Genomic DNA, 13,250 nt, shown 5'->3' with positions numbered 1-13,250 from the left:
GAACAGCCGGCAACACAACACGTTTTCGGCATGTTGCGCGTGAACAACGCTAGTCTACAGGTTCGTATCTTTCGTTTATTAAACACCAACATCACCAATTGACTTGCATGGGTTGTTTTCCCCCACAAATGGGCGTAACGCACATGGAAAACGTCACACCATTCATGAGTATATCATGACCCTGCTGATCCTAATTATCATTTAAGATAGGTTAATGAGGTAATTAGTGAAATCACCTGTATTGAGAGAACAAGCCAAAGGAATATCTAAACAGGGATTTTACTCTGTTTTACTCTATTTTACTCTCTGTCCTGGTGCATTGCATAAGACGGATTTAATGAACACAGGAAGGGCAGATTTTGGCAAGACAATCAAAGTTTTTTTTTAGGCTTTTTCTGTTTGTGTATTTGTGTATTAGTTTTGGGAATAGACTAACACACAAACAAAAGCCTACAAAATAGTTCTCTCTCCACAATGATAAAGTCCTGACGTTGTTAGTGGAGCTCCAGTCCAGTTCCTGTGAAGCAGGGGCGTCTTTCTTCCTGCTGAGAAATAATTATCCCCCTCTCTCTGTGTGTCTGTCTCTCCACAGTGATAAGGTCCTGAAGCTGTTAGTAGAGCTGCTGTCCAGTAACCTGCGTGTGAATGCGGTGGCGTCTCTGCGCCTGGCGAGGGCGCTGTTCCTCAAGTTCGAGTGGCGCGTCCCCTTTGCCACCGAGGGTGGAGTCAAAGCCGTGCTCACCTGCATGCAGGAGCACCCCACCTGCACACACCTCCAGAAGATGGCACTGGCGGTAAAGACGCACGCACGCACGTAGTTGATGACACACACACACACACACACACACACACACACACACACACACACACACACACACACGTAGGAGTGCCCCTAAAACACGCGCATGCACAAAGTTGTCGTTGCACACACACACACACAGGAGTCCCCCCCTTAACACACACACACACACCATACGTAGCAGCGTGCATTAATTCTCAATGCACAGCTGAAGAAAATCACACTTTGTGGGTAATGGTTCAATGATATGCGTGTGTATTATCTTCACCTGTGTGTTGTAGACCCTGCAGGTGTATACAGCTCAAGGCCTTTTTATTAGAATACCATGAAAAAGTTGATTTATTTCCATAATTCCATCAATAATGTTAAACTGTCATGGATTGTAGATTCATGGCCCAGTTTTTTAACTATTCCAATCATTAAATTGTTTATTTTTACACATTTTGGTCTTCCAGCTCAAAAAAAACATGAATTAAGGAATTCACATCATTAGAATATTGTAATAAAATCACAATTTTCTTCATCAAAATTTGTTTCACATCAGTGCACATCAAATCAGTTGAACTTTGGTAATTTCTACACAACATGCAATGTTCAATACTTGGTTAGGACTCTCTCTGTCTTAATATTATTAATAATAACGGCCATGATGCGTTTAACATTGAAGTCAATGGCAGAAACAGTGCATGGGAGTAATGGAAGGCCAGATATCCTTGATGCTTTGCCGTCAGCTGTTTTTGTATAGCTGACCTGGTGTCCCACACTTCCCTCTTCAATATACCCGAAGATTTCCATGCCACGTTTTGGTGTTAACTCACCAGTTTAATTCTAACTCAACAGAAATTAAACCCCATTCATTTTCAATGGGGATTCATTTCTGGTTATTTAGAATTAAACTGGTGAGTTAAGCCTGATGCATAGTCATACTGTGCTGACTTGGGGTACAGCATGGACGTACTGTCTGCGGGTTGTGTATTCCTCATAGTCGTCCTGTGTGCGCATGCAGGAAAGGGCGGTGTTTTTTTCCCCGCTGAGAATTTAATGACGTCAATTCACCTCCGTGACAACAGGGGGCGAACTAACTCATTCAGTTGAGCCCAGTCCCTAGAATGAATCACAAAGCTAACCAGCTGGCTATCTAAAACGTAATATTCCACTAGTAGCCTACTTCTAAAAGTTGGGGCATAATTAGATGGTACAACATCAGTTTCTTTTTGGTCAAGTATTACATGAGATTAAATGCAAGACAAACGAGAACGGTCCGGCTGCGTCCTGGAGCACAGGGGGCGTGTATTTAGAGGGGCGTGTATTTAGAGGGGCGTGTATTTAGGGCAGCCCTGATTGGTCCGATTCACGACGACGTCTGACGTCACGTGAAGAATGAAATATATAATGCCTACCGGCGGTAGACGTTAACTTTAGCAGTTGGTGGCTAATGTTAGCTTAGCCTACTTAGTCAAACCGGGCTTTATGTTCCTCTCATTGCAACTTATAATGTTAGGGCTTACAATAGAGTTTTGGTACCGTTTTCTCTGCTCTTATCGGTATCCAGATACATTCAATACATTTAACTGCTCCTTTGGGAATTTCGCGGCATTTTTGAAAATTATGCTCTGAGGGCAGCTTTACCGCATATCGGTAACGATATGACACATTAACTCGCTGCTCTGAGGGCGTCTTTATTGTCTACATGGTAATGCTTAGCAGCGCATGTAACCCTGCTCTTAGGGCACCTTTTCTGCAGGTTCAGGGCATATTTGATGCACACATGTACCGGTAATTCTGCTCTTAGAGCACATTACAGAGCGACCATGTAACAAACACTCTGTTCTGAGAGCAGCTTCGCAGCACATAGATAGCGTTTTGTTTCCTTGGAAACGGACGCGGTTTATGTGTTACGCATACGCTATTTGACTCGGTTTTGCACTATTATGGATGTATTTCTAATCTTGACATGATAATGGACAATCTATGCGAATTTCATAATGTGTTTTTATGTGATATGGGAGTAAATGTGTTTACATCCCGTCTGGGATTTGTTAAACTAGGTGGCCCGCTAGTTAGCTAGCAAGTGCTAGGTCTCTACACTACATCATGTGTCAAAAGTGGAAAGATTTGCCGACACTCTAGGCTGTGGATATAAAACTGGTCTGTGAATGTTTTCAAAATGTTTTGCTTTGACAAATAGCTGATATTAAACATCAAAATCCTGGTGTTTCTTTGTTTATGATTGGGCCATTGAGACAGATCGATTCTAATATAATTACTTACTTGCTAGCTAACTAGCGGACTAGCTAACAAATCCCAGACGGGCGTACTGTTAACACATTTTACTCCCATGTTACATAAAAACGCATTTTGAAACTCGCACAGATTGTCCATTAGAATGTCAAGATTAGAAATGCATCCATAATAATGCAAAACTGAGTCAAATGACATACATTTATCGCTTCGTCAGTCTGTCTGGCTTCATCTCCGTTCCGTTTCCAAGGAAACAAAACGCTATCTTTAGAAAAGTAACCCCGCACTTAAAGTAGGCTACCTTCGGATTGGTAGATGCTAGGGAAATACCGTTTTCAGTTTTGGAGAGCTGGGGTTCTCAGCTTTTAAACAAGACCCATGGTGTGTCTTTAGATCTAATTAAAAAATATTATGTGTCAGATCGAAAAAATGAAGTTTTGAATGGGTTTCAATGGCTCCAAGTCAGGGGTAGTCCACCAGCAGCGGTCGTCGTGAATCGGACCAATCAGGGCTGCCTTAAATACACGCCCCTCTAAATACACGCCCCTCTAAATACACGCCCCCTGTGCTCCAGGACGCAGTCGGACTCTATTGAGACAAACACCGTTTTAAAAGACAATAGACAGCATGAATGGCCATTCACACCTGGGGCCTAGTAGTAGCTAGCCAGCTAAATCAGTCATTACAAACTCAAAGCTAGTTGACTAGCCACCTGAAACGTAATTCTACCACTAACAAAGATGCTTCTTGCTACTAATTTAAAAAGTTGTGGCGTAATTAGACATGAATGATAGCAGATTCTCTCTTTATTCATGTTTTACAGTTCAGGTGGTTAAAATGCCAGACAAAATCCGTTTTTAAATACAACAGATACATCTAATGGCCATATTCACAGCTAGCTTAGCAACTGTCAGCCAAACCCATTCAAACTCTACAGGACATTAGCGAACCCTGTTTTAGAAGCTAGCTGCCACACTACAAATCAACAAAGAGGCTTCTTGCTATTAATTTAAAAAGTTGTGGCGTAATTAGACATGAATGATAGCATACAATATTCTGTCTTTATTCATGTTTTACAGTTCAGGTGGTTAAAATGCCAAACAAAAGCCGTTTTTAAATACAATAGATACATCTAATGGCCATATTCACAGCTAGCTTAGCAACTGTCAGCCAAACCCATTCAAACTCTACAGGACATTAGCGAACCCTGTTTTAGAAGCTAGCTGCCACACTACAAATCAACAAAGAGGCTTCTTGCTATTAATTTAAAAAGTTGTGGCGTAATTAGACATGAATGATAGCATACAATATTCTGTCTTTATTCATGTTTTACAGTTCAGGTGGTTAAAATGCCAAACAAAAGCCGTTTTTAAATACAATAGATACATCTAATGGCCATATTCACAGCTAGCTTAGCAACTGTCAGCCAAACCCATTCAAACTCTACAGGACATTAGCGAACCCTGTTTTAGAAGCTAGCTGCCACACTACAAATCAACAAAGAGGCTTCTTGCTATTAATTTAAAAAGTTGTGGCGTAATTAGACATGAATGATAGCATACAAGATTCTCTCTTTATTCATGTTTTACAGTTCAGGTGGTTAAAATGCCAAACAAAAGCCGTTTTTAACTACAATACATCTAATGGCCATATTAACAGCTAGCTTAGCAACTCAGCCAAACCCATTCAAACTCTACAGGACATTAGCGAACCCTGTATTAATGAGCTAGCTGCCACACTACAAACGAACAAAGAGGCTTCTTTGCTACTACCACACTACAAACATATCATTTTCATGATGGCCTTTTATGGATATTTCTAATTGATTTTTTGGAAGTTGTACTACTGAAATAAAACACAGTTTCTCTTCTCCCTGTCAAGTAAACTCCAGTGATTTCCTGCCAAGTCAACTGCATGGTGTTTTTCCTTTTCCTTCAAACCTCCGCGGTAGGGTAGAAGAATAGAACACCACTGACCTATCAGGGCTGAGTTCCCCCCGGACTGCCGTAAGCGCATTGACCAATCACCGTCTTCAAGCATAGCTCAGCTCACGGACATTTCAGCCTGGGAGAAACATGCGTGCACTGCAGCCAGGGGTCGTTTTGTCGCTGCACAGGGGGGCGTGGTGGCTGCTTTTCTGTGCAGAACCTCCGTGCACGCGCGACTCTGAATCCCCCTTTAGTGCCAAAACGTGGCATGGAAATCTACAGGGTATATTGAAGAGTGAAGTGTGGGGTACCAGGTCAACAAACAAGAACAGCTGACAGCAAAGCATCAAGGATATATGGGCTTCCATAACTGCCATGCACTGTTTTTCCATTGACTTCAATGTTAAATGCATCATGGCCATTATGAAGACAGAGAATGTCCTAACCAAGTATTGACCATTGCATGTTATGTAGAAAGTACCAAATTTCAACTGATATAATGTGACCCGAATTTTGATGAAGAAAAATGTGATTTTATAACAATATTCTAATAATGCGAATTCCTCAATTCATGGGTTTTTTGAGCTGGAAGGCCAAGGTATATAAAAAGAAAAAAAATAATGATTGGAATAGTTAAAAAACTGGGCCATGAATCTACAATCCATGACAGTTTAACATTGTTGATGGAATTATGGAAATAAATCAACTTTTTCATGGTATTCTAATAAAAAGGCCTGGAGCTGTATGTGTGTATTCATCTTCCTCTGTGTGTGTGTTGTAGACCCTGCAGGTGTATATGTGTGTATTTATCTTTATCTGTGTGTGTGTTGTAGACCCTGCAGGTGATTACGGGGGCCACTAAGCATGATCTGCAAGGCCGCAGCAGCTGTGCGCCGCTGTCGGAGTCTGGCTCCCAGATGATGCTGGAGATATTCGCCAGTATCGCCTCCGCTACACCAGAGGGAGCCAAAGGGCTGCTCAACACCATACCTGCCGCCATAGAGCTCATGCTCAACACCCCACGGTATGACTGTGTGCGCGCACGTCTGTGTGTGTGTTTATAAGCGTTACTGTGTGTTCACATTAGAAGGGACTAAAGCTACAGTATATTCGCCAGAACTAATTGAGTTTGAATGGAGACGAGCAACAAAAGGTAGAACTGCTAAAAACTGTTAAAATGTTACAGCACATTTGGTCTTAATGTAGCATTATGCTAACCTGGTTCTCACGTGATGGTTGTTACCAACCATCTGGAACATTGACAATCGCTTAGCTCTGGAAAGGCGCAGGTGTGTTCAAAACAGCTCGAACCTGATTGGAGAATTTACGTGGCTTTTTTTTTTTATCACTACTGCTATAACCACTGACTTGTGTATATACCCTGCCCCGCAATCTCACCCTGTGATTCTGATTGGACCGACCATGAAATATCGGATGCCGTTCGGGCTCGTCTAAGGTTTCCAGACCCTCGAGCTCACGAAGTTTAACAAAGGTTCTGCATGAGAGCCAGGCTAGCATTATGCAGCACCCACCCACAATATGCCAAATGCCTAGTGTTTCGTCCTTATGCTCATCTTGTTGATCTTGAACCTTGTGTGCGTGCGTGCGTGCGTGCGTGCGTGTGTGTGTGTGTGTGTGTGTGTGTGTGTGTGTGTGTGTGTGTGTGTGTGTGTGTGTGCGTGCGTGCGTGCGTGCGTGCGTGTTTGCGTGCGTGCGTGTGCGCGCGCGTGCGTTTATGCTAGGTGTTCTCTAGCAGTGTGTAACGGCTTCCTGGTGGTCATCATGTTGATTTTGTGTGTGTGTCTCCATAGGTGTTCGTTGGCGGTGTGTAACGGTCTGCTGGTGGTCATCATGCTGATCTCGAGCCATAAGAGCCTGTGTGAGCAGCTGGTGGGGTGTGGCCTGGGGGCCATCCTGAGGAAGTGCCTCTCCCCCGCGCGCACCGAGATCACCACCCTGGCCCTCATCGCCCTCAACCACATCTCCATGGTCCACAAGCTCGACAAGAGAGGTGTGTGTCTGTCTGTGTGTGTGTGTGTGTGTGTGTGTGTGTGTGTGTGTGTGTGTGTGTGTGTGTGTGTGTGTGTGTGTGTGTGTGTGTGTGTGTGTGTGAGAGAGAGAGAGAGAGATTCAGTTGGTCTGTGCTGGATAGGAAAGATGAATGTGTGAAGCCCAATTTATTCTTGAAACCCAAATTGTCTGCAAAGTGTTGCAGAGGCGCCAGAGATGTTGCGTCACTATGCTCTGTATTTATTGTCTTGTTCAGTCACAACCCTGACTAAGTGTACATGCATGCATGCATGTGTGTGTGTGTGTATATAGAGCGTTGGTGAGGAGTTTGAGAAGTGTATGTTGGTGAATATAAATCTGTGTCTGTGTAGAGCCCGGTGAGGAGCTAGAGCTTAAAGACATGGAGCTGCGTATGTTGGTAGTGAGCCTGAAGAGTCTGAATAAGGAAGTGGTGTCCACTCTGGAACAGCTGCTGTGCGAACCCTCACCTCAACTGGAGGAGGAACGCAGCAAGGTAGCCATACATTATTATACACACACACACACACACGCACTACTTGATAAACTAAACATCAAAGAGGATTGGATCGCACATATTACATACACCTTTTATAGACTTGCACAATGAACACCTTTTCCTCATCCTCCCGTATTTGTGTGAACCCTCACCTCAGTTCAGATCAGTTCATCAGATCACATCATACACTCTCAATATACTATAAACTTAATGGCACCTAATTCCTTGCATGTTTAGGCATGCTCATCCTCTAATGGTGGTCTTCTGTTTCTGCCAGGTGACGCGTAGCCGAGACACCTTCCAGGACCTGGTCAGGCTGATGGACCAGCACCGAGTGGACCGAGCCGTACAGCTCTCCATTCTCAAGTCAGTACCCCACAGGGAGCCTCTGGTTGGAATGTCTTAGTGCTGTAAAATGCACCTGTTGTTGAATATTTTGTGGCATTCTGTGGTTGACTCATGTATGTGTGTGTGTGTAGTGTTTCAGTTGTTGTGCTAATCTCTCGTTCACACACACCTGCAGAATTCTGTCCAAGTTCCTGGATGATTACCAGGAGGACCTGCTGCCCTGGCACGAGAGCATCGAGCCTTGCCTCTCCTCCATGACCGCCTTCATCAACGACAGAGACGTACGTACATCTGCCTGTCCGTCTGTCTGTCTGTGTGAGGGATAACAATTTATTTCCACCCCTTCCCTGGTGCTGCAGCATTGTATCCACTTTTATGTTCATGTACAGTATGTATGTAGGCTACGGTGTGTATGTGCATTTGTGTTTTAGGTGTTCATCATTGATGTGTGTGTGCGTGCGTGCGCGTGTGCGCGTGCCCTTCCCCTTCCGTGTGTCCAGGTGGTGCAGCAGTTCATCCACTTCCTGTTCCGCCTGGCGTCCCTGAATAAGGACTACGCGGTGGTGATGTGCCGCCTGGGCACGCGGGAGGCGCTGGTCAAGGCCCTGGACAAGCACAGCACCAACCTGTTGCTGGTGGGGGAGCTCCGTGACCTCATCGGGGACTGCGAGAAGTACGCCAGCCTCTACAAGCACATGACCACCAGCGTACTGGCCGGATGCATACAGGTTAGTGTAGATTATCTGCAATGGATATAATCATATGCACAATGATGCATATTTAGTTAATATACTGTTATATTTAGTACACTAGCCTCTACAAGCTCATGACCACAAGCGTACTGATGGCATGCTTGGTTGATGATAGTAGATATAATGAGGTATGTGCGTGCGTGTGTTGTATCCTAGATGGTGTTGATGCAAACTAATAATTGGAGGGAGGCTCTTTGAGATGTGAGGGCTTAAATGGGTGTTTGCATCCCTCCGTGGTGTGTGTGTGTGTGTGTGGTGTGTGGTGTGTGTGTGTGTGTGTTAGATGGTGTTGGGCCAGATCGAGGAGCACAGGCGGAGCCATCAGCCAATCAACATCCCCTTCTTTGACGTCTTCCTGCGCAACCTGTGCCAAGGTAGGGTAGGGCTGTGTGTGTTCTCTGCGTCTCCACATGCACATATGTGACATTGTACCTAAGGACCATACAGGTGGCCTGGAGATAAAGCAGGATAAGTGGTGGAGGATTGTGCATTTCATATTCTCTGTGTGTGTGTGTGTGTGTGTGCGTGTGTGTGTGCGCGTGTGTGCGCGTGCGTGCGTGCGCATGTGTGTTCAGGCTCGAGTGTGGAGCTAAAGGAGGATAAGTGTTGGGAGAAGGTGGAGGTGTCGTCCAACCATCACCGTGCCAATAAACTGACGGACAAGAACCCCAAAACATACTGGGAGTCCAACGGCTGCACCGGATCACACTTCATCAATATTTACATGCTGAAGGGTGTGGTCATCAGGTAATACACTCACTCATACACTTTCTCTCTCACACACACACACACACACACACACGCGCACGCCCGCTTGTTTCGCTCTTCTGAATTTGAATGTGTTCTCTCTGCTGCCCCCTGCAGGCAGCTGGCGGTGCTGGTGGCCAACGAGGACTCCAGCTACATGCCCGCACGCATAGTCGTGCTTGGGGGAGACGACCCAGCCAACATCAACACCGAACTCAACACTGTGAGTACACACACACACAGTCACTTCATCTCTAGATTCGGCTACTGTATCAAGGCATTATTTTACTACAGTTTATAGAGAGAGCGGAGAGGGCAGTTCTTTAGTTGCATTGTGCTTGTGTGAGTTTGTGGGTGTTAATGTGTGGTGTGTAACTGTGTTTGTCTCCTGCAGGTGAATGTGCCTCCGTCTGCCAGCCGCATCGTTCTGCTGGAGAACATGACTCGCTTCTGGGCCATCATACAGATACGCATCAAGAGATGCCAACAGGTAACACACACACACACACACGCACACACACACACACACACACACACACACACACACACACACACACACACACACGCACACACACACACACGTAGTGTGTTGTAGCTCTGTGGGCCCAAGGGAGGTACTAACACATGGGTGTGCATGCACGCACGCGCACATACACACACCCTTCGACTCAGACTGTGATGTGTGCGTTATTTCCCCAGGGAGGCATTGACACCCGCGTGCACGGGTTCGAGGTGCTGGGCCCCAAGCCGACCTTCTGGCCCGTCTTCAAGGAGCAGCTGTGCTGCCGCACCTACCTGTTCCACACCACCAAGGCACACACCTGGTGCCAGGAGATACTAGAGGACAGAACACAGCTGCTGCAGCTGTTTAACAAGTACGAGGCACACAGAGACACACACACACACACACTAAATGCGTACAGCCCCCCCCCTCAACTGTTTTCCTGTCACACACCTGTTCATGGTATTCTACAGTTTCCGTAGGTATGTGTGTGTCTGTTTGTGATCGTGTGTGTGTGTTTGTCTCAGGTTGAACAGCGCTCTGAAGCATGAGCAGATGTTTGCCGATCGCTTCCTGCCTGATGCAGAGGCAGCAGAAGCCCTGGGACGCACCTGCTGGGAAGCGCTGATCACACCTATAGTACAGAGCATTACAGTCTCAGGTAACTCACACACACACACACACACACACACACACACACACACACACACACACACACACACACACACACACACACACACACACACACACACACACACCTGCTGGGAGGCACTTGTCGTACCTATAATGCAGAACATTAATAAAAATTTTCTCTCTCTCTCTCTCTCTTTCTCTCTCTCTCTTTCTCTCTCTCTCTCTCTCTCTCTCTCTCTCTCTCTCTCTCTCTCTCTCTCTCTCTCTCTCTCTCTCTCTCTCTCTCTCTCTCTGTCTGACACACACATACACACACCCTAACTCTTAATTATATATCTTTGTATTCTCTCTGCTTCCAGACGCGCACAAGCTGAGTCCCCTGGCGTGGCTCCTGAGTGAGTATCTGGATAATGCCGAGTCGTCCAAGCGCTACAAGACGCGGGCGGCCATCTTCAACTCGCGGGTGCGGCGCCTCACTCACCTGCTGGTGCACGTGGACACCAGCCGACCCGACACCGAGGAGCTCAAGCCCCCCGTCAAGTCCAGTGAGTACTGATCCGTACCACCATCACTGCCAGTACCGTACACAGGGCTCTAATCTAACACCAGTCAACCGGCCAAATGCTGGTGAAATTTCAGTTTGGCTTGTAGAAAAGACCAACTTAGTAGCCACTTTGGCCCATTAGTGAGTGTGTGTATGGCTAGTATGATTAACATCTACTAGCCATTTTGGCTGGTGATGATGAAATTTAATTTAGAGCCCTGACCGTACACAATATGAATCTGCTAAAAAAAACAAAAACAAACAAACAAAAAAACAACTCTGCTGTCATACATGGTCCTGTGTTGATTCAACTCTTTAAATTGTTGGGCCAGGTAGAAGGGTATTCAATTTTACCCGCCTGATTGTTGAATTATCACTGAAAAGTTTACCAGTATACCGTACACAACCCCCGGCAGAACCAGAACAGCCTTAGATATGACTCACAGAATCACTGTTTGAGATTTGAACCTTGATCGTGGATCCAAGATCCTGATGGGGTCAGCCTCGTTTTCCCACAGCACCATGTTCCAACAGCTCCATTTTCCCCGCAGTCTTGTGTTCTCTTTTCACAGCTAATGACAAAACTAAAGCTGTGAAAATATTTCTTTATTGAAAGGTGAACATTAGGGATGGTTTCGGTCGAGGCATAGGATATCATTCTTTCATTTTGTAACGGAATTGGGTGTGGACTGATTCTAAAAGGTATTTCACCAGTGCAAGGTTTGTCACTCTTTGTATTGGCAGGCTGAAAATAAAGCTGAGGGAACATAGGGCTGTGGGCAACATGGTTACCATCTCGACCTGATCTGGGTTCTGATCCAAATCAATCTGATTATGACACTCATCGACCTCAGCCTGAAGGTCTGGGCTGAATTTGGACTGGATCCCATCAGTCCCCTGTTTTGTTCGGCTCTTGCTTTTGTGTGTTCTGGAGTGGCCACTGGGCCTTTGGTGACAGTCTGCAAGAATATTTGTGTAACGTAATGTAACCAGTGTGTGGAGTTTGGGTTGAAGCATTGGACTCTGCCGTCAGAAGACGTGTGCCAGTTCGCGATGCATGATTCCATGGCCTTTAAAGCTTCAGGTTGTACAACTCTCTCTGTCTCTGGTAGACCTGTAAAAATAAGAATATAGAATTCGGAAAATGGGTGGGTGTTCTATCAGTCTGCCGGGAGTTGGGATGCCATATTGTGAAGCCAGCTTACACCTGACTAATGAGCCCTATTGAGCACACTTCGTTTTTGGTGATGATATGACAGAGTTGAATGTTTATTTGCGTTCATCTGGTTCAGACAATGCTTGTAACTATGAGTCTGCCATTTGCTTGCTCCAAACCTCCAATGATAAGTTGCCTCACAATATGGCGTCCAAACAGACAGAACACCTGCCTATATCCCTAGTTATATTTTGTGGTGACTGTCACTAACTCGATTTGCCAAACCTGTTGAAACATGCTGACACGAGAGTATGGACAGGGGTGCTTTAAAATATCTAGACACCGGAGCCTCTTTTCAAAAATTCGAGTTACTCCGACATGTATATCATTGAAGAGTGGATCATTCTGATGTGTGGGTGTGCATGTGAGTGATGCGCTTGAAGTTGCAGTGGTAGAGGCTGGGTTTCTGTCCACAAAGCAGCACAGCCTCAACGGCACAGTTAAGACCAATACCCATGCGCACAGTAGCTCTCAAAATTCTGATCTCCTTTGCCTTGATTGGCTCCCCCAGAGTTCCTGTGCACTCCATAGCTCCTGAGTGGCTTTTCCGACAGCTTTTGTGCATCATTGATTGATTGGCCTAGCTGGCTTGCTGCATGCATGGTGGGCACATGTGTAGGATGACTAAAAGCATGAATGCACAGATATGTTGGGGAATGGCGTTGGGATTCTAATGTGTAATGAGTTGCACCTTTACCGTATGGGGAGTGTGAGATGGTCTGCAATTGTACGGAAAAAAATCCATGTCTGAATCCATCAGATTTTGGGTTTGTTTCTTAATAACGTCATTGATAACCAAGTTTGCAACTTACATGGTTGCAATGCAATTTCCAATTGGCAACATACTAAGTTGCTAACTGGTTAGCAACAACGCTTTTAAGAAATGGGCACCTGTTTTTTCTTACACTATAGATGTTTGCTGTATAGGGCGTAGGTTTGAAATGCAGGCCAAAGCAGTGTTTTTGGGAAGATGCTCTCCTCTTCTTACAGATATCTAAGCAAGGCCATATGCA

The 13,250-nt window shown here is 45.4% G+C and overlaps 1 protein-coding gene across 3 annotated transcripts in view; it reads left to right on the top strand.

Moving 5' to 3' along the window:
* LOC134440826 (cullin-9) overlaps positions 1-13,250 on the top strand; it is a 75,700-nt gene that overhangs the window by 21,738 nt on the left and 40,712 nt on the right. For all 3 annotated transcript variants that reach the window (XM_063190969.1, XM_063190968.1, XM_063190967.1), the window contains exons 12-25: positions 593-794; positions 5,802-5,992; positions 6,780-6,979; positions 7,350-7,492; positions 7,773-7,861; positions 8,019-8,124; positions 8,344-8,571; positions 8,879-8,969; positions 9,171-9,342; positions 9,460-9,565; positions 9,737-9,832; positions 10,042-10,217; positions 10,372-10,505; positions 10,837-11,022. In XM_063190969.1, coding sequence (XP_063047039.1) covers positions 593-794; positions 5,802-5,992; positions 6,780-6,979; positions 7,350-7,492; positions 7,773-7,861; positions 8,019-8,124; positions 8,344-8,571; positions 8,879-8,969; positions 9,171-9,342; positions 9,460-9,565; positions 9,737-9,832; positions 10,042-10,217; positions 10,372-10,505; positions 10,837-11,022 — 2,120 coding nt within the window. The remainder of the gene's footprint in view (positions 1-592; positions 795-5,801; positions 5,993-6,779; positions 6,980-7,349; positions 7,493-7,772; positions 7,862-8,018; positions 8,125-8,343; positions 8,572-8,878; positions 8,970-9,170; positions 9,343-9,459; positions 9,566-9,736; positions 9,833-10,041; positions 10,218-10,371; positions 10,506-10,836; positions 11,023-13,250) is intronic.

This window comes from Engraulis encrasicolus, chromosome 24 (genome assembly GCF_034702125.1).
Source record: "Engraulis encrasicolus isolate BLACKSEA-1 chromosome 24, IST_EnEncr_1.0, whole genome shotgun sequence".
NCBI lineage: Eukaryota > Metazoa > Chordata > Actinopteri > Clupeiformes > Engraulidae > Engraulis > Engraulis encrasicolus.
Note: the sequence above shows the minus strand (reverse complement) of the source record. Positions and strands in the feature narration are given on the sequence as shown.